The sequence below is a fragment of the Panthera leo genome, chromosome B2, assembly GCF_018350215.1.
Source record: "Panthera leo isolate Ple1 chromosome B2, P.leo_Ple1_pat1.1, whole genome shotgun sequence".
Taxonomy (NCBI): Eukaryota; Metazoa; Chordata; class Mammalia; order Carnivora; family Felidae; genus Panthera; species Panthera leo.
Genome location: NC_056683.1, coordinates 37,486,188 through 37,506,708, shown reverse-complemented (window position 1 = coordinate 37,506,708; position 20,521 = coordinate 37,486,188). Strand labels below are relative to the sequence as shown.

Below are 20,521 nucleotides of genomic sequence, written 5' to 3'. Positions count from 1 at the left end.
CAGGCTGCGGGCCATGGTTTCGGTTAGTAAAGGGCAGTCTTCACAGGCCAGCACTCGAGAAGCAGCTGAGGCTTTCTCTCAGCCCCGGCCCCAGATCTGAAAGGCATTCATGGAAAAGGGCAGTGCCTTCAAATACCAAGGACAAGTCAATACCGACTTCAATGATCTACCCCATGGCTTCCTTCATTATCAGACTCACTTCCAGAGGAAAAAAGCGCCAGCTTTGAAGTGAGACAGAACTGAGTCCTGACCCCAGCTCTGCTTACTAACAGTGCGATCCTGGGCAGATTCATTCCCCTGGCAGAGCTCAGTTTCCCCCATCTGTATGTAGTGGGGGTTATGAAGATTATATAAGATAAGGCACAGGAAATCCCTGATCCATGGAGCAGCCTGGTGGTGGATATCTTTACTCAGATTTTGCCTACCTCCTACAAGGGCCAAGTTCAGGCAGCCCCAGGCCTACAAAGAGTGTGTTTTCCTTGCTGCAAACCCCTGGGTCCCTTTCCCCACTATGGCTCCCAAAAGTCTGGAAGGTGGACAGGGACAAAGGGACACGCTAGCCCCATATACCATCCTATCCAAACCTCTGCAGAGTCTTCATTCCTTGTAACTCCTGCATGGAGTACTTGTATTGAACCTGGGCTCAAAATCTTGAGCAGTGTTTCTTAACAAGGGCTGAACAGATCAGAGTTACCAAGGAACCTACTGGAAAATTCTAAGTCAGTCTAGAGCAGGGCCCGGTTGCCTCTGTGCTTTGACCGGCTGTACACCCAGTAGAGAGTCACTGAACCAAAGAAATGAAAGTCTGAGCATTTCAGACACTGAATAACAAATAGGAGTTTTGGTGTGTGTGTGTGTGTGTGTGTGTGTGTGTGTGTGTGTGTGTGTGTTTGAGAGGAGGGTATAGGGAAGCAGGAAGAGGAGTTACAATGATCTTTTCAGTGCCCCCAAATCCTGCCAGGCAGGAGGGGCCCACAGGAGGCCAGCCTTCCCAGCAAGAGCCCCTCTTGCCCTGGGACTGCTAACCCCTGAACACACTGCCACTTCAGAGGTAGGGTCAGCCTGGGACTGTGGGTACCCCATTTGAAGTTTCAGATACTATCTGACCACTCAGGGCTTCCTGCTCGTGTGACATTCAGATCTACGGCTGCTGGAATAAAACCCTTCTTTCTCGCCTTTGTATTGCTTTGGAACCAGCTGCTCGAGCCAATTCACAGTGTCACCTCAGAGGCCACTCCAGGCTGTGACCCCCTGTGCTCCTGTCGCAGCCAGAATCCTGTGCTTGAAAGGAGGGCCCCCTGGGCCTCCTGTCAGGTGACTGGAGGCTCTGTCCCTGGCCACAGTCCCAGTGGGCACAGAGACCTACAAAGCCCGAATGGCCTTCAGTTACTCCCTCTTCCTCTGTTCTTGTTCAGCCGCTTTTGTTCCCTTTGCTTTCAGTTCCCAGCACCCCTTTCTCTTCGGGGAAGACTGATAAGCCCAACCTCAGGAAGCATCAGAAGCAGCCAGGGGCTGTCTCCTGGTGGGGTTACAATGCATTTCACTAAGCAGGCATCACCTTTGGCAAGAGCCCACTGGTTGCCATGACAACATGGACAGTTTGTGTCCTGGGGATATGTTGTGCCCTCGTTCTGGCTGCCCTGGGGTCCCTTGCCCCAGCTTTCTTTCCCACATCCTTTCAATAGGCTTACAGCATCCTGGCGCCAACTCACATGAGCCATTCTTTAGTTGGGAACAGCTTTGTCTCCATCAGCAAAACACTGCTGAACTTAGCTATCAAAGGAATAGATCAAGCTATTTCTCTCCTCAAAAGGCTCCAGGCTCTGTCTCTCTCAAAGCTAAGGTCCTTAGCATGGCCCACAAGGTCCGACACCATCTGGCCTCAGCTCCCACCACTCTGCCTTACCAACTTGGCCAGACACACTGGCCTTCTCGCTCTTCCTCAGAAGTACCCTGCAGATGTACCTCAGGCCCTTGGCACTCACCGCTGTACTCTCTGTCCTGATTTCTGCATGCTCGTTCCCTCCCTTCATTCAGGTCTCTGCTGCCTCCTCAGAGACATCTTCCCGGCCACTCTACCTAACATAGCAGCCCTCCACCTCTTTATCCAGCTTTCTCTCCTCAAGGTGCCCTTCAGCCCCTGGCATTATATCAACTCAATTTTGGGTTGGTTTAATGTCCACCTTCCCCAGAAGACTGCCCCTTGAATGGGGAAAGCTCATTTGTTCCATCAGCGAATGAATGACCGGCCATGGATTCGAAGCTGCCTTTTCTATCTGGTAGCTTTATGGCATTGTGCAAGCTACCTGGTCACACAAGCCTTGGTCTCCTTGTCTGAAAAACACAGGTGATAATATCTGCTAGCTAGAATGACAGAAATAAATGAAGCAGCACAGAGAATAGAACCAAGTGCTTGCCCCGCAAACGGTAGCTGACATCGTCTCCCATCTTTGTGTCAGCTGCTTTCAGAGTAATGGTGTCCTTGCCCCAGGCTCCCGGACACCCACACACCTCCAAGGCACCTGCCACTGATCTGCCACGGGAGTCTGCAACATGCCCAGGGAAAAAACAGCCAGCAACGGGGTGAGGCGAGAGCCCTCTCCTGCAGATGGGCTCTGCATTCATGCCAGGGCAGCCATAGCCTTTATATGGGAGACCAAGTCCTCTTGGCCTCCACCAGGCTGGGTGAGACGCCCCTGGGTGGATCCAGTAGCCCTGCCTTCACCCGCCTCCAGAGACCTCTCACGGAGTGCGGCTGAAGGCTGCCCAGCCCGCCACTATAGAGGAGGGTCTTCACGGATTTTCTCAGGGGTTTCCTTGGTGTGGAGCCAAAAAGTGTTGCAAGGAGGAAGAAGATTCACAGCTCTTCTTTTTCGACAGGCTGGAAGATATGTTTGCTCATTTCTGAAGCTGTTACGAGACGACAAAACATTGTGTCCATTTCAAGTCCTACCGTTAACAGTGTGATGGGAAGATACTATCTTCAGTTGATCACATCTGACGTTTTTCAGAGGGCAAGGGCCGGTACACACGTATGGCATTGAGTGTGTGCTACAGGCGGAGCCTAAACAAAGCACAGGGGAGATACAAAGAACAGAGGGACCAATCCCCACCCTCCAGGGGCTTCCGGGCCTCTGCCTGGGGGAGCGTGGCCAACGCGCGAACGGGCAGCCAGCTCCTCAGGGCTGGAGGGCACTGCACCAGCAGGGGTGATAGGTCATCTTCAGTTGGCGAGCCTAATGGTATCTGCATCTCCTGTGTTTAGGTGATGGAGTAAGACCCTTGTCCGGTGGGTTTACAAGAGACAGTTGTCACCTGACACAAGGGAGAGGGGGTATCAGGTGCCTGGAAGATAAAGGACAGACTCCTGATCTGCTTAGCATATTTATCAAGGAGTTAGATAGTGACATAAAAGGCAGCCAAAAGGGAAAGAATAAAGGCACGGCGGAATGAGGACCTCTCAGAAGGCTAACCCCCCAATAGATGGGAAGTGTTGCGTTTAGGATCAAAAGGACAGTCACGCTGAAATAGGAGGTGTTTTGACAACTGCTCACAAAAAATGTGAGTCTTTAACCACAAGCTTAATAGAGGCCGGTGACAAACTGACATGGCCATGACAATGACAGAGCTGCTGAAGAACAAAAACGGCGCTGGGGAGGCTGCCTGATGTAAGCATTCAGCTCTTGAGAACCAGAAAAATTTGAGTTCAGATCCCATCTCTGCTTCTTAGTAGCTGTGTGACTTTGGGTTACTCACAGCCCTCTCTGAGCCTCAGAATCTAACTGAAATGAGACGGTAAGACCCTCCTGGTTATATTGAGAATTCATAATCAGGTGAGCAGGGCACCAGCCCAGTGCCGGAGAGAACTTGGCAGCACTTAGCATAAAGCAGGCATTCGATAAATGGTCACTGTTAGTAATTTACCTGCTATAGAAATATAGAATGTACATTTTTCACAGCTTGGAGGGCCATTCTGTACCATGTCCCTTTCAGACCTATCTAGAGTATTATGTCCAGATTTAGACTGTGATCCTTAAGATTAGTTAGAAAGCAACCGTGTCACTGAGTCCTTAGGTGAGGGAACTGGGCAGAGTCCGCCTGTGAATAAAGCTCCCGATACATGGTTTTTACGTAATGTTGTTGTTGTTGTTGCTGTTGTTAAAATCTCTAAAGAACCATCAAATTAAGAAGGGAGACATGCTATGCTGCTCCAAAGATCCAAAGTAGGGGGAAAAAGAAGTTAGAGGGGCAGGTCTCAGCTCAAAGTAAGAGGAAACAGTGCTGCGCACAATGAAATGGGTTACCGTGCAAAGCGGTAAGCTCCCCACCACCGGAAGTGTTTGGGCAGAAAGCAGATGACCATCTGTCAGAAATGTTAACAGAAGGAATTTCTGAATCCACGGCCCTTCCAAACAAACAAAACCGGATTTGGATCCAGGTTCCTGAAGTTAGCCTGGCCAAGTCAACCTCTTTGAACCTCTGTGCCCTTCTCTCTGCAAAATGGAAGCAATAATGCTTCAAATGAGTACTAGAAGGATTCAGTCTGGAGCGCCTGGGTGGCTCAGTCAATTGAGCGTCTGACTTTAGCTCAGGGTCATGATCTCACGGTTCGTGGTTTCGAGCCCCGAGTCGGGCTCTGTGCTGACAGCTCAGAGCCTGGAGCCTGCTTCAGACTCTGTGTGTGAGTTTTTCTGTCTGCCCCTCTCCCGCTCGCACTCTCTCTCTGTCTCTCAAAAATAAACATTTAAAAAAAATTAGAAGGATTCAGTCTGATCATGTCCAGAAAGCACCCAGCCCAAAATAGATTCTCCCCTACGTGGAGTAAGAAGCAGAGTGGTCCGACTTCCAAGACACCTTCCGTGAGGCTAGGAAGTACAGAGCAGCCGCAGAGACCCCTGGGAGGGTGAACAGACCCCACCCACCAGGCTAGAAGAGGCCGGGCTCCAGAGGAGCACACTAGCCAGAGCGGGCAACTCTGTAGCAGTGGTCGGCATGCATAGGAACACAACCGTCACCAAGGCCTCGGTAGGGTCCTGTTGCCCCGGCTCATGGGCAGGGCATCCGAGCCTGTTCTCAGCTCTGGCTGCATGTCAGCACTGCTTGGGCGAATCAGGCTTGGGAACCTCGGCTTTGGAGGGAAATCCAACACAGGGGACATGATTTGAGGCTATGAGATCCTCAGCACCTCAATTGGTGTGAAGACAGATGTGACAGATGTGAGACAGTTTAGTGATGTCTTCTTGGTTTCTGAGGGGCTCTCTAGCAGAGGATGGGAAAATGCTATTTTGCATCTTCCCTGGGGATTCAAGAGGAAACAAGTGAACTCAATAGTAAAACGATTAGTAGCAATGTAAGGCCCAATTGTCTTCCAGTGACAGATGTTGGACTGTGGGAGGGACAGCTGAAATAGTCATGGAAACCTCTCCTCCGAGGCTTTCGCCAAGCAGATATTGCCACTGAAAGGAGGGGGCTGCAGCAGACTCCCATCCAAAGGCCCCAGAAAGTACTCACAGAGGTACTTTCACCTTGAGATGCACTTTACTTTGTCCTCTGCCCTAAATATCACACTCCTCCTTTTACATTTCTTCCTTGTTGGAGTAACCCATTGGCATCTCTCTTCCACAGGCATCTCAGAAAACGTAGCCATGCCTTCTATGCCAGACTTGCTGGAAGAAAAGCTTCGATCACAACTGGAGGAAGAAAAGATAAGGTACCCACTTTTTCACCCCCACACACCCTGACCCCAGCCTCCTAAAGCTCTCGGGGACAACCCATGTGCCGCCCGGGGCCAGGCCGAGTGGCCACTCCCCAGCCCAGGTCTGGAGCTGCTCTGGGAAGTGGGTCCAGTAGTTGAGTCCTCAAATAGCTGGAGGGAGTGCTGCCTTTGAGCAGACAGATGTGGGATGCAGAAACCACAGGCAGGATGAGGTTGGAATCGGGAGCAGAAAGCCTAGCTGGGCCCTGGAGCCAGTAGAGAGGTTGACTTGGCACCTTGACCAGCCTGAGGTCCCAGACTGCATGCAGCTCACTAGTCTTATCTGCTGCTGCCATCTAGGGGAGTCAGGAAGTATGACCACGGAGGTCTTCCACAGGCCGATCTACCCCTCTTTCCTCCTGAGGCTCCTTATCTGCGGGGCGTCCTGAGAACATCACACCCTCTTGCAGCCATTTAGGGTACCAAAATGATCTCACTAACAGAGGAAGGAACCTCCAGCATAAACAGACGCGTGGCCGTCACTGATACTTAGCATGGCCACAGAATGTCATGCAACACTCCAGTCCAACGTTGTAGTTCATGCATTCATTTACACGTTCGACAGATGCTTGCTCTCTCCTCCCTGCCATGGGGAGGCCCTGGGGAGAGCAAACAAGGCACTTTCCCAGCCCTCGAGGAGCCTATGGTGTCATTATGACATGCCACCCGGTCACTCTGGCCTCCCCACCCCCGACACATCCCTGCCACCCAAGACTTGGGGAGGACAAAGCCCCACTCTGAGCCCCCAGACTACTCCTCATGACTGCACTGTGTGTCCTGCCAGCATCCTCCCTCCCGAAAGCCTTGTGCTGCCCTCCCACACCTGCCAGTGTGGATTTGCCCCTGGGTTATCCTCTTTCTCCCTCACTCTGTTTATTTTTCCCAGTTTCTTCCCAACCCACTCTCCTGGTGGCTTTACTCCACTCTGTGTTGTCCCCTTAGTCCACATTTCCTGCCTCAGGGTCATCTCAGGAGCCAAGATATGTTGGCAGTTGGGCTATTTCCTGTTGGACAACTTCTGATTCGTTGTCGCATGCCCCAAATTTATATACGCAGTGACGAATGTATTGTAACTTTCGCACTTCAGCGTGAAGGTGAACCAGCGCAAGAGTGTGGTGGTTGAGACTGTGGTTTCCAGAGCCAGAAGGCCTGGATTCAAATCCTGGCTCTCTGTTTATTAGCCCCCTGCCACAGAGCAAGTTATGTAACCTCTCCTTGCCTCAGGTTCCAAATCTATAAAGTGGAGCATCTTCTTCATGGGACCAAGACGAGGTCTGAATGTGTTTATATGTCGAGTGCCTAGAGGAATGCCTGCCCCTTAGTAAGTGCTCAGTAATGGTAGATATCCTTCTGGAAGGAGGGGGTATTCATCTCATACACAGAGCCCGTGGGCCCGCTGGACAAAAACACCTGGCTGTGCTTCTCTCTGATGGACTCAAGCCCTGGCCCTGGGCCCTGGCCTCCGTGGGCTCCTCTGGGTCCCGGCTCCTGGCACCAGAGTGGCACCGCCAGATCCTCAGGCTCAGGCCCTGCAGCAACACTCCGTGGGCGGCCCTTCCTCCTGCCAGTGACTGTCAAGGCTCTTCCCTGATTCCACTGTAGGTATAAAATGATGTTCACACGCCTGAAGGCCCTGAAGGTGGAGATCGAGCACTTGCAGCTGCTCATGGACAAAGCCAAGGTGAAGTTGCAGAAGGAGTTTGAAGCCTGGTGGGCCGAGGAAGCCACCAGCCTGCAGGTATTAGCAGCGCCCCCCACCACCGCCCCAGAGCCTGCCCCACTCCTGTGGCCTGGGGAATGTTAGGGCCGCTGGGGAGGGGTTGTCGGAGGCAGGCCCACGTGCTCTCAGCCTTGGCTCAGGAGACAGGTGCTCATCTTAGTAAGGAGGAGTGCACATGGTCAGGGGCCCACCGTCCCTGTGCCCTGATGCCTGCCACATAGAAAGGTGGGCCATGGAAAGCGAGCCCAAACCGGTGGACCTGCCACTGTCACTTTGTGTAATGTTACCCCACGACACCATATTGACAGCGTTGACTGTTTTTTATTACAGTCATATGCAGGAAAGCCTTGGTTTGCGAGCAAAATTCATTCTGGAAACACGCTTGTAATCCAAAAGCACTCGTATATCAAAGCAAATTTCAAGAACCACTGGCTCAGTTGTGATCATGTGACATTCGGCTTACGTACTACATGTATTACAAGACACCGCTTGTCAAGTTAAAATTTATTAGGAATGTTTGCTAGGCTTGTGGAACCCTAGCAGAACAAGTTACTCTCAATCCAAGGTTTTATTGTATATATGTATGTGTTTATACATACATGTGTATATGTAAACACATATTTCTATAATTTATGTGGAAGTTATAGAAATTTTGGAAAATAGAGAAAAGCACAAAGAGATAAAAATCACCATAACCCCACCATTTAAGGATAACCAATATTATCATGTTGGATTATATTACTTTTTTCTCCTATGCATATATTTCCATATGTTTTTTTTTTAAGTTAATTTATTTACCTTGAGTCTGGGAAGGGGCAGAGAAAGAGAGAGACAGAGAGAGAGAGAGAAAGAGAGAATCCCAAGCAGGCTCCATGCTGTCAGCACAGAGCCCAACGCAGGGCTGGATCCCACGAACCATGAGATCATGACCTGAGCTGAAATCAAGAGTCAGACGCTTAACAGACTGAGCCACCCAGGCGCCCCTCCATATGTTTTTATAAAAATAGAATCATACTGGTCTTCAAGTGTCACAAACACCTTTTGTTCTGGGACTTCACGGCACAGCATGACTGCTCTTTCACGTTCTTGTTCTACATCATTCTAATGGCTGTCACGGTTCCATCATATGAATTTATTTTAATCCACTTAATCTTTGATCGTTTAGTGTTTAGGTTGTGTCTAGTTTTGAACTGGAAGCCTGTTTGTAGATAAATGTTTGCATATTTGCTAGACAGATTCCTGGAAGCTCCCTATAATATTGTGAAGGCCAAGATAACAAGTTAGGAAGCGTTAATACAAATGCCCAGTTCCAGTTGTCCTCCTATAAGTCCTCAGCTCTGGTATAACGGAGGCGGCTGGCGGATCTCTCAGAGATCATCTAACAGCTGACCCCTTCATTTCAAGGACAAGGAAACTGAGAGCCTGAGAAGTTATTTGGTCAAAGACACACGGCCAAGTAGCCATGTTACCACACAATAGAGAAGAATATTTGGATAAAACTTAATATACAAGATGACAAAGAAAACCAGTAAGACTGAAATAAAGTTGTCAAAATATTTTTAAAGCAAAGTTATGGTATAAAAACATGTATACCACTTTACGAATGTATTAATAAGGTACATTTATTAATATTTAACATAATTTCAAAGTAGTGATGAACACAGTATTTCAGTATTTCTGCCACAGTGTAATATGATATGAAAATATCTTGTGATTTCTAACCGGTGATGAAGTCACTGATGTTACATATACTACTATGGTTTGTTGCCTACATTGTATCATTGAAAGACATGCTAGATTTTAGGTAGAAGTTAGGAAAAATAAAAATGTCATTGATTCCCATCCACGTTCGCAGTACCCCTGGGTCCTGTCTGTTCTCCAGTTAAGACCCCTTCGTGGCGAGGCCATCAGCCACTGCTGGTGCCCAAGGGAGGTTAGCCACTGAATGGATGGTGAGGGTGATCCCGTGTGACTCAGGAAGTGTCCGGGCAAGGCTGATGGATTCAGACAGCGTATTTTGTTCACATAGGCAGCAAAAGCCGGAGTAGCCAAAGATGTCAGCTCAGTGTATCCTCTGCCCCACAGGGTGTCACTGAAACACAATGGACCAGATGACTGCAGTAGGGCTGATGGGGCACCCTGTTGCTGAGGAGTTAATTCTATGCTGCCGTTAGGCAGTTTTATAGCCTGCAGATGTACGCTGAGTGGAGCAAGGCAGAAAGCCTTAAACCTCATCAGAACATGGGAGGTGATGAGAAACGGTCCCATGACCACCCCCCAGGGAGATAGGAAGGCAAGTGGGAAATAGCCTTGTAGCAGCTGCTCATGAGCCTGCTATGCTGTCAGGTTCTGGGAGAATCACGGGGCATTCTGCCAAGATTCAGAGAAGCCACAGTTGAGGCCTTGCTCTCCAGCCCTGTGTGGAGACATGCAAGGTTGCCAGGGCACCATGGTGGAGCCGTTCCTCTACAGGAGGTGCTCAGTGGATTTCTCCTGCCTCTGCGAGCATCTCTTTGGGACAAGGGGAAGCAAAACCAGAGAGGACTTCTGGAGAATTGTCAGATTGCATGTTAAACACTTTTTCCTGACTACAAGTAAATAATACAGGCTCAAAGTGGAAGGCTTAGCACAGAAAAGGACAAAGAATAAATCAGACATTACCCATAATCCTGCCACCCAGAGATAATATTTTGATGCCCATCAGTATAGTGATCACAATGTCTAGATTAATTGTTTCCCCCACACATGTTGTATATAGAAACTTATAGAACTAGCTTTTTCACCTTAAGAAATACATCAAAGACATTTTCCCATGTCATCAGCTTCAAGCTAATACTGTGAAACTCCTTGGGCCAACAGGTAAATTCTCCAGCAGTGAATTCCCTCAATCACATGAAGCCCTTTCCCCAGACACCTGAGTCCCAGCGTGAAAGGTCTCAGCTTCTCTGTAACCAAAGGTAAGGAGTGAAGCTGAAGAAAAGTTTCCCTGCCTCTCCTCAACCTGTTCTTGCTCCCCTGCGTAGGGGTCTCTAGAGGCTGCCTGATTCGCCATGGTGAATCCTCGTACTGTTACACTAGCTGCAGATACTCAAGCCAGTGGTTCCAGGAGTGTGTGACCAAAGCCTGTTGAGCACACCCCCTCAGTCCTTTTCCCCTGACCTGGCAGCCAGCAGACCTACTGCCATGGTGACAAGAGACAAGCGCTTTCATTGTACGAGCCCTGGTCCTGCCCCCTGAGTAGGAAGAAGGGGTTGGAAGTAGGTGGAAGGGAGAGTTTGGGAGAGAGTGGGGGGGACTGGAAAGGAGGGGGATATTGGTGGTAGGCCAGTCAGGATACAGAGGAGCTCTGCTAAAAGACTGTCCTTGCACAGATTCAGGAGAGAGGTGGGCGGCCTCCCAGGAGGATGGCCTGCACATGAGGACAACCAGGAGCCAGTTTCCCTGAATGCCGGCATGATCCAGCAGGGACTCCACTTCCCCCCACACCACCTTCTGAAGGCAGCTTCCTTCTCATGCCACCCACGTTATTATCTCTTTGCAACCACACAACTCAGGGGGTAGAGCCAGTGACGCATGCCTCGGCCATCCTCTGTCCCCCAGAGAGATCTGCTGTCAGGACAGAGGCCAGGGCAGCCTGCGTGGGGTGTCGGCCTGTGCCACCAAGGAGCAGTCCTGTGACTCAGATTGAATAGGAGCTGAGCTCTTAGGTTGGGAAATGTGAAATAGAGCTTTCACTCTACTTGACTGGGGTGGGAGGGGCGTTATGCCAGACATTACCCTTAATATGATGTTATGAGAATGGCATTTTACCTCTGTGGTCCTCTCGAAATCCCATCGCCCCAGTCCAGTCATGAGGAAAACATCATGTAAGTCTCGACTGGGGGACACGCTGCAGAATACCCAACCAGTCCTCCTCAAAACTGTCAAGGTCATCGAAAACAAGAAAAATGTAAGACACTGTCACAGGCAAGGGGAGCCTAAGGAGGCATGACAGCAAAATGTAATATGCTAGCCTGGATGGGATCCTAGGTCCAAAAAAACACACTAGGTAAAAATTAAGAAAACGCAAATAAAGTATGGACTTTAATTAATGATAATTATCAGCATTATTTCATTAGTGTGATAAGTATCAGCATTGTTTCACTAGTTGTGACAAATGTACCATACCAGTGTAAGATTGTATAATAAGGGCAAGTGGGTGTGAGGTACATGGTAACTCTTTATACTATCTCTGCAGATTTTCTGTAAGCCTAAAACTATTCTTTTGTTGTTGTTTTCAAGTATGGTTGACACACATTATTACATTACTTCATGGCTATTGAGCCAGGAAACCACATAAAGGGAACTTAAATGTGTATTACTAAGTGAAAGAAGCAATCTGAAAAGGCTACCTAATGTGCAATTCCAATGTGACATTCTGGAAAGGGCAAAACTATGGAGACAGTAAAAGAACTAGTAATTGTCAGGGTGAGAGGGGAGAGGTGGAAAGGATGAATGGGGGAACACTAGAGATTTTTAAGGCAGCAAAACATATGGGAATATGATATTATGCATTTGTTAAAATCTGTAGAACTGTACAACAGAAAGAGTGAACCCCCTGGTAAACAAACTGTGGCCTTGAGTTAATAACATTGTATCTATATTGGTTCATCAGTTGTAACAGATGTCCAACACTCATACAAGACGTTAATAATACAGGAAACTACAAGATGGGAGAAGGGGGGCTATATGGGAAGTCTGCACCATCTGCTCAATTCTCTGTAAACCTAAAACTTCTCCAAAAACCTGCCCATTAATTTAATATCCTTTAAAAAGGCAGCATAGATAGACTTGCTCTACAGCAATACAGACAGCTTAGCATTAGCATCCTATACTGGCCCTCTCTGCATTCACTTGGGTACCTGCCAAACTCTGGAGCACTTGAGTTTGCAACCCCTGTATAGCTGTCTCCTTCTCCTGAAACTTCTGGATTCCACAGAGCATGTTGGAAAAACATTGGCCCATCCAAGAGGACAGGGCTTTCCCTGGTTAATGCTCTGGCTCAGTCCTGAGTCTGTCATGTATCCCACACAACACCAAGCTCTCGTCCCAGTGATGAGGCTCAGAACCCCTTGTTGTTTCCCCAGCCTCTTTTCTAGATCTCTTGCATAGTTCCTTACTGGTAGAAATACCCTGCCTAGCAAGTAGGAAGCTCCATCTTTAAGTTTTCTTTTGTTTCAAAGGCAATGAAGTGTGTGTGTGTGTGTGTGTGTGTGTGTGTGTGTGTGTGTGTGTGAAGGCCCAATACACACACTCCAAGGGCTATACAGTAGAAATAGACCATGCCTGCCAAATGAAATTCACAACTCTGAATTTCAAAGTAAAGTTCACCCATGGAAGCTTTTCTCAAAATCTTGTTCGCAGAACTCTACCCCAGGCCCCTTTGATGACTGCTCACAGGAGGGTCTTTGGGGAGATGGCCCAGGTAGGCCTTGCAATATCAGGCCCTGTCATCTCTGGTGGCAGCCGGTGCTCTGGTTTGACCTCTAAACCTCAGCAGAAATAACCAAATATCCTGAACAGAATTTGCTAAGACACCTCAACTGTGAGTGGTTGGCACCCCTAAATTCCCTCCCACACTGCAGTTCAGATACCAAAAATTGTAGGCAGAAAGTTTCCAATAGGTGAGAGGAAAGGTCCCTGTTATTGACTGGAAAGGGAGCGGTCTGGGGGCTCCACCTTTGACAAGGAAATCACTGCCACATGCTTTCTAATGCTGACAGAAAAGAGCTCACAGGCTCTAGCAGGGGTGAGGTGGGGAGGAGACCCTGTGCCCGGGTCATGGTTCCTCAGACATTCTCTGAAAACCTCCAGCAGTGCAGGATTAGTCGTTGATGTCCTTAAGTTCTCTGAGGAGACAGCATTAGCTTTCTTCTCTCACAGGAATAATATCCTGTTGTTTCCAGGAACCCTGTAGGCCAGGCACTGAGCAAATGTGCCACATACATACTATCATTGTCCCCATTTTACAGATGAGAACACCCGGGCTCTGAGAGCTCAGTTCACTTGCTCAGGGTCGCCCAGCTAGTCAGTGGTAAGGCAGGATTGGAACCCAGGCCTGTCGGCGTCCAGCCACCCTGCTCACTCCTCACATCAATGACTGCCCTTGAGGGGCACTCGCAGGAGGCGGCAGTTTCCAGCCCATATGCTGTGCTATTTCATTCAACCGTGCTTTCTTTAGGTTCTGCGAAATGCCAGGTCCTCCTCCTTGGGCTCTCCCCTCTTTGTGTGCCTACGGCCTGATCTGCCCAAGGGGCCAGGATTTTCAAAAGGCAAATGTACACTTGCTCACAAAGCCAACCTCTGACTGGAAAACCAGAACTCCCTGCCGTCTGCCTTCACCATTTCTGTCGAGAAACCCTGAATTCAACCCCTCGTTTAACTAGCAGGCACAGAAAGGGAAAGGGGTTGTTTAACTCTGTGGTTGGCAACACGAAGATTACCCAGTAGTCCTGAACTCCAGGCTTCGTTCTTCCCACCTCCCTCCCCCCTGCTCTCTCCTCACCTCCTCTCCCCTCTCTGCTTCATTCCTGCACTGCATTCTTCTCCATCCCTTTCTTCCACTTTCTCTCCCTGCCCACCTGTATCCCCACCCTACATTCCCCTTCTCCCTCTTTTTTTCTTTTTGCCTTCCTGTCTAGGCTGCTTTCCCCTTCTCCCTTGGTCTCCATCAGCCAAGGCTGCCTCTCTGTATTGCTTGTCCATTTGTCCCCCTGCCACCAGCCTTTACCTCCCAGCTTCTGTGAGAGAGTGCCCGCCATGGAAGAAGTCTAAGAATCAGCCACTGGGCAGGGCTTCCTAGAATCTTCTTGAGGAACCACTATAAGAATCATGCCCCCCTTCCAGTAGTAGGGCCTTGGCATCCCTGGATATTCCTTTTCCTTAGGTGTTCCAATTGAAGATGATCCCTGGATGTGCCTGCCAAGACACCCTTAGCCCTGAAGCTGCAACCCGTAATTTCAGAGGTGTGCATCAGATGAGACCGCTGGTCACCTGCAAGGAGTCCCTTCGGTGTAGACTTTCACAAAGGATGTCTCAGAGAAATCCTCCTTGTACTTCTTCCAATCAGCAGGACCTTGAGCAAGCAAGGCAGCTCCCCCTTGGGGATCTCCTCATCTCATCTATAAGATGCGCCGAGGTCCCTCTGACACTATCGTTCCATGCAGATAAATGCACCAGTGCCATTGAGCAGCTGCTGGGGCGAGAGCGTGAGAGTCCAGCAGGCAGTTTCCACCCGAGCTCCAGAGAGGCTGCTGTCCATGGACTCACTGCAGGCCTGGTGGGCGGTCCTCTGTTCCTCGAGTTCTGAAAGAAACTTGACCTCATCACTTCCCCAGGGATGCCCCGTGCCTGCAGGCCGATCACGCTAAATGCACAACACTCTGATTGGCAACCCAGGAGGCTTGTTATTACTACCACTTATTAATCCTTATTAGGAAAGAGGTAGTTAATTCTGATGGCTGGTGTGTTCTGTCTCCGGAAGGAATGTCAATATGAGAAACGAATGCAGTGTCAGAGGCTGGTTGGTCAGGGAAGAAAACAAAAATAACTTGCAGTGTGATCCTAAGGGTCCAGAAACTTAGCTGTGGCATCCGGGGGCCCTCGAGCAGCTTCGGGACTGGAGGAGTCCTCTCCCTCAGGAGCCCCAAGCCTTCACATTATGCCACCCTCCTGAATGGTCGAGGCAACAGGCTGGGCGACTGGGCCTCTGCAGAGGGTCCTGGATACCCCCATCTTTCCACAGTATGATCCTGACCCCTTTCTGCCCTGTCCGTTGTCCACCTCTGCCCCTCTTCCACATGCTACCAGCCCTCAACAGTTTGTACCTGGATGTTCCCTGGAATCTTAAGCAAGGATCTACTGGGAATCCGTTGGGAATCCATTGAGTTAATGAGCCATTTGAGTGCCAGTGACCTGATCTGGCAAGACTGGCTACAATTTCCAAACTGACTTTGACCTGGTGTAGTCGAAGCACCTACAAAACGGAAAGCCCTCTCTCCCCTTCCGGAGGCCTGCACCAGGAACTGTTCAGAAGGAGCCCGGATCACTGGCCACTTTCTCCAAAGAAAAGCACGCAGAGCCTCTGCCACCTCATGGCTGCCTCTGGTTCTACAGTTTCTCTGACCAGACAGCACAGATCCCCATCTCTCCCCACCGCCATTGCAGTCTGGGATGCAGGGAAACAGGCATGGGGGTGGGAGGGATTCCCAGGCTCTGATTTCCTTCCCTGTTTGTTTGACCCACAGTTTCGAACCTGTGGAGGCAGGCCCAGGGAGGACTGAGATGGGAGAGGGCTGAAGGCGGGAGCTGGGGAAGGGGCTGTACCCATGGGTGGGGCAGCAGGTTGCAGGGCCTGTGGAGTGCCTCGGACTGATGGTGCAGGCTAGGCAAAGCCAGTGGCCCTGTCTAACCCTAGCCCACCTCTCAGCCCGAGTGCCCCCATCTGTAAAGGAGAGTTCCAGCCAGAGGAATTTTGAGGCCTCTCCCAGGTTGGATATGGTGTCTATGCAGGACCATCCCAGACCAGGGAGAGAATCCCATCATGCCACTGGCATCTTGGGACAGCTTTGGTGGCCGGCCTCTTCACCTCCCAAGGAGCACTGTTGGGTTCCGCTGTTTGCAATCAGGAATCCAAGGCAAGGTGCGCACATTAGGCAAGCTAGTTAAATGGGCCAAACCGCACCTGCCTGAGTGGGTCAGACACCTGTCGGGTCTGACTTATCATTTGGAGCCAGGGGCTGTTCAGTCAGTGTGGCCAGGAGTGAGCCATGCATCCCCAGCATGTGCTTCCTCAGAACCCCACAGAGCCGGGTCCAGTTAATAAAGGATCATGGCTGAGAAACAGATTCTGATGCCTCACAGAGTCATGGGTTAGATTCATATTCTGCCACTAGCCAGCCAGTAACTTTTAGAATTTCTTTAACCTCCCTAAGCTTCCATTTCCTCATCTATATAATGAGGATAATGAGACAATTGAGAGGATTAAATGCACAGGTCTTCTGCTACGAATGTGCACTATTCTTCCAAGTTAAGGGAAGAGTGACCCTGAAGGCAAATGAGAGACCATCCTGGCTGCCTCTTCCATTTCAAAAGTGGGAGTGGGCACTGCCCCCTCAAAAGCTGTGGGGGCAGGTCCTCCCAGCAGAACCATGAGGGCACGACCCCTGCCCAGCAGAGCCCAGCAGGACCTTTACCCAGTGGGTCCAGAAGACGGGACTGTCACCCCAGTGAATCCAGAAGGCAGAACATTGGACCCGAGAGGATTATTCTCAAGCCTTAAGTTCTCACAGAGTTTGCATTGCTAGGTTTCGAACTTGCCTGGGACCCATCACCCCTCCCTTCCTTCCTTCCTTCCTTCCTCCCTCCCTTCCTTCCTTCCTTCCTTCCTTCCTTCCTTCCCCCCTCCCTCCCTTCCTTTTCTCCCTCCCTCCCTCCTTTCCTCTCTCTCCCTTGTGGAATGGGAATGTCTAACCTATGCCTGTCCACCATTGTAGTTTGGAAACACATAACTTGTCTGCTCTCACATGTTCACAGCCAGTGAGAAATTCCACCTCAGGGTGATTCGACTTCCAGTCTCACCCGTCTCTGATTTACATGAGACTTTGGACTTTAGAGTTGATACCAGGATGAGTTAAGCCTTTGGGGGCTGCTGGGATGGAGGGAACGTGTTTCACGTGTGAGAAGGACGTGAATTTGTTGGGGGTGAAGGGATGGGGGGCAGGGACAGAATGTTATAAACTGAACGCATCCTCCAAAAATTCATGTGTTGAAACCTAATCCCAGATACGATGGTATTTGGAGGTGCCTCTTTAAGTCACAAGGGTAGAGCCCTCATTGATGGGATTAGTGCCTTCGTAAGAAGAGGCCAGAGAGCTAGCTCACTCTTTTTCTGCCCTGTGAGCACACAATGAGAATTTGGCAGTCTGCCAGAAGAGGACCCTTGTGAGAACGTGACCATGCCGCACCCTGATCCCAGACTCCCAGCCTCCAGAACTGTGAGAAACAAATCCCTGTTATCTCGTCACACCACCCCGACTAGGGTGTTCTGTGGCTGGTAAGGACCCTCTTGCTGGCTTGCAGATGGCCATGTTCTTGCCGTGTCCTCACACGGTAGAGAGAGAGATGGAGCTCTGATCTCTCTTCCTCTTCTTGTGAGGGTACCAGTACCATCATGGGGGCCCCACCCTCAGGACCTCCTCAAAACCTCATTACCTCCCAAAGGCGTCACCTCCAAATACCATCACATTGGGTGCTTGGGCTTCAACGTATGGATTTGGGGGACACAAACATTCAGTCCCTATGGCTCCTAAATACAAACCTAAATTTCTCTTCTGGAAACCTCCTCTCATACCTCTTCCTTTTGTCATTTTCCTTTTGCAGTGATGTGAACGCCAGGAAAATCTTGCCCTCGCCTTGTCCCATTCCGCACAGCCGGGAGCCCAGCAGCACCAGCGCCTCCCTGGAAGACAGGTCTGTCGTCTCCCTCTGATGCCTGTGACAGCCCCTGCCATGAGTGGAATGGGTCAAAATTGCCAGTGCTCTTCTCTCACATCCTGAAGAGCTCCGCGTCCAATGGCTGCACAGACACAGCCCAGGGCTGGCCTCCACCCTGACACCCCAGGAATACCCTGGAGTCTCTCACAGATACCAAGTCCCAAGGCAGAGAAATTTTCTCCCAGGGGCCTCTGCTGCCCTGCGTGGGCAGAATTGCTCCAAGTGTCTGTGTAAATAGATATACCCAGCGCCATTGAAGGAAAGAAGAGCCAGCCCACTGGCCATTCCAACATAGCCCTGCCACAGGGTCCCCAGGCCGGGAAGGGCAGAGAGTTGACAAGCCCAGCTAGCCTCGGCCTTGTGAGCCGTTCACTCCAGACCGAACAAAGCTGTCAAGGCCTCTCCTCAGCAGTGCCCTTTATGCCTTCTGACTAGAACACCTGAGCACCCTTCTTCACCTGGCAGACCCTACTCTCCCCCCAAGCAGTCTAAGGGGTGAGGTCCAGCCATGCCCCTCCCCGAGCCCAGACAGAAGGAACAGCTCCGTGCAGCCCCACGGGAGCCCTTGTCACTGACTGCAGCTGGATGCCAACACAACTACTTGTGATGGGGAACAGCCCCTTATTGTGGACAGTCCTCGCTGGCTTCTGACAGAGTGGATACTATCACCTGCTGTATGAGGATGAGGCTTGCAAGCCAGGAGGGCACTGCTTAGAATTTTCTTGTGGGGGCAGGCTGGTTATTAAATGGAAAAAGAGGAGGGATAAAGGCACATACATTCTTACTTTTTTAAAAGGATTTTTTGGAAATCCCACACTTCTTATAAATCTCATTGGCTGGGACCTGGTCACCTGACCACACATAGCAGCAAAGGAGGCTGGGAAATGTAGTATTCTTTTTCCAGCCATGGCAACTTACTCAGCTAACAGTTTTTACAGAGAGAAGGGAGAATACTTATCTGCCCCAGGAACTAGCTAAGCCATGGTGGGGGGGGGGGGGGGCGGGTAGGGATGCACTGGGTAGACGTCCTAAAGGATGTGCCATCTAAGTTGGGTGCTGAAGGAGACAGTGACACCTCAGGTGGAATGGGGTTGGTTTAGGGAAGGCGAGGGGCGGGGGCTGCACCAGAGATGGGGAAGATGCAGAGACAAAGCATATTCAACCATGCAAAGGTCTCGGGGGGGGAGCAGGCTGGGGAAAGGAGACCGCCAAAGCAAAGCCATTGAGTAAGAGAATAACACTGGTACAGCCGCTCTGGAAAACAGTGTGGAGGTTCCTCCAAAAGTTAAAAATAGATCTACCCTATGACCCAGCAATAGCACTGCTAGGAATTTACCCAAGGGATACAGGAGTGCTGATGCATAGGGGCACTTGTACCCCAATGTTTGTAGCAGCACTTTCAACAATAGCCAAATTGTGGAAAGAGCCTAAATGTCCATCAACTGCCGAATGGATAAAGAAGTTGTGGTTTATATACACAATGGAGTACTACGTGGCAATGAGAAAGAATGAAATATGGCCCTTTGTAGCAATGTGAATGGAACTGGAGAGTGTTATACTAAGTGAAATAAGTCATACAGAGAAAGATACTGTATGTTTTCACTCTTATGTGGATCCTGAGAAACTTAACAGAGGACCACGGGGGAGGGGAAGGGGAAAAAAAAAGTTAGAGAGGGAGGGAGGCAAACCATTAAGAGACTCTTAAACACTGAGAATAAACTGAGGGTTGATGGGGGGTGGGAGGGAGGGGAAAGTGGGTGATGGGCATTGAGGAGGGCACCTGTTGGGATGAGCACTGGGTGTTGTATAGAAACCAATTTGGCAATAAATTTCATATTAAAAAAAAGAGAGAGAATAACAGAAAGAACGGCAGGGCTGAGGCGCCTGGGTGGCTTAGTCAGTTAAACATCTGACTTTGGCTCAGGTCACAATCTCACTGTTTGTGAGTTTGAGCCCCGCGTTGGGCTGTGCTGACAGCTCAGAGCCTGGAGCCTGCTTCATGTTCTGTGTCTCCCTCTCTCTCTACCCCTCCCCCATTTGCACTGTGTCTCTCCCTCTCTCTCTCAAACAAACATTAAAAAAAATTGTTTTTAAAAGAAAGAAGGGCAGGGTGGCTGGAGCGGAGTAGTAACCCAGGGCCCAGATCACACATGAAAAGAGTCTGAATTTCACTCTGAGAGTGAGGAGAATCCACCAACAGGGTTAAGCCAGAGGAGGAGGATGTGATGAAAGGGTCACTGTGGCTCCTGCACAGACTGGGTGGAAGGGTCAGGAGGCAGACTGCCAGGCAGCCCCCTGGGTGAGATCCGGTTACTGAACATGGAAAGCACTTCGGAAAGGTAAGCATGGAGTTCAAATGTAAGGTGCAGTGATGTGTGACATGTGCTTGTCCTCAGCATCCCTGAGAAGCCAGCATCATCTATCCCTCTCACTGGGGACAGCCAGACTGACTCTGACATCCTGGCATTCATCAAGGCCAGACAGAGCATTCTGCAGAAGAAACGTAAGTGCAC

At 50.1% G+C, this 20,521-nt stretch overlaps 1 protein-coding gene across 9 annotated transcripts in view; it reads left to right on the top strand.

Annotated features, from left to right (window-relative positions):
• KIF6 (kinesin family member 6) overlaps window positions 1-20,521 on the top strand; it is a 385,598-nt gene that overhangs the window by 356,662 nt on the left and 8,415 nt on the right. For 8 of the 9 annotated variants that reach the window (XR_006202589.1, XR_006202588.1, XM_042938645.1 and 5 more), the window contains 5 exons: window positions 5,626-5,710; window positions 7,358-7,493; window positions 10,335-10,432; window positions 17,895-17,984; window positions 20,405-20,511. Coding sequence is in view for 7 of the 9 variants with exons in the window: in XM_042938645.1 (XP_042794579.1) it covers window positions 5,626-5,710; window positions 7,358-7,493; window positions 10,335-10,432; window positions 17,895-17,984; window positions 20,405-20,511 (516 nt within the window). In the remaining 2 variants the exon portion in view is untranslated. Of the gene's footprint in view, window positions 1-5,625; window positions 5,711-6,979; window positions 7,077-7,357; window positions 7,494-10,334; window positions 10,433-17,894; window positions 17,985-20,404; window positions 20,512-20,521 lie in introns of those variants that run through there. The other variant, XM_042938649.1, reaches the window with a different exon arrangement.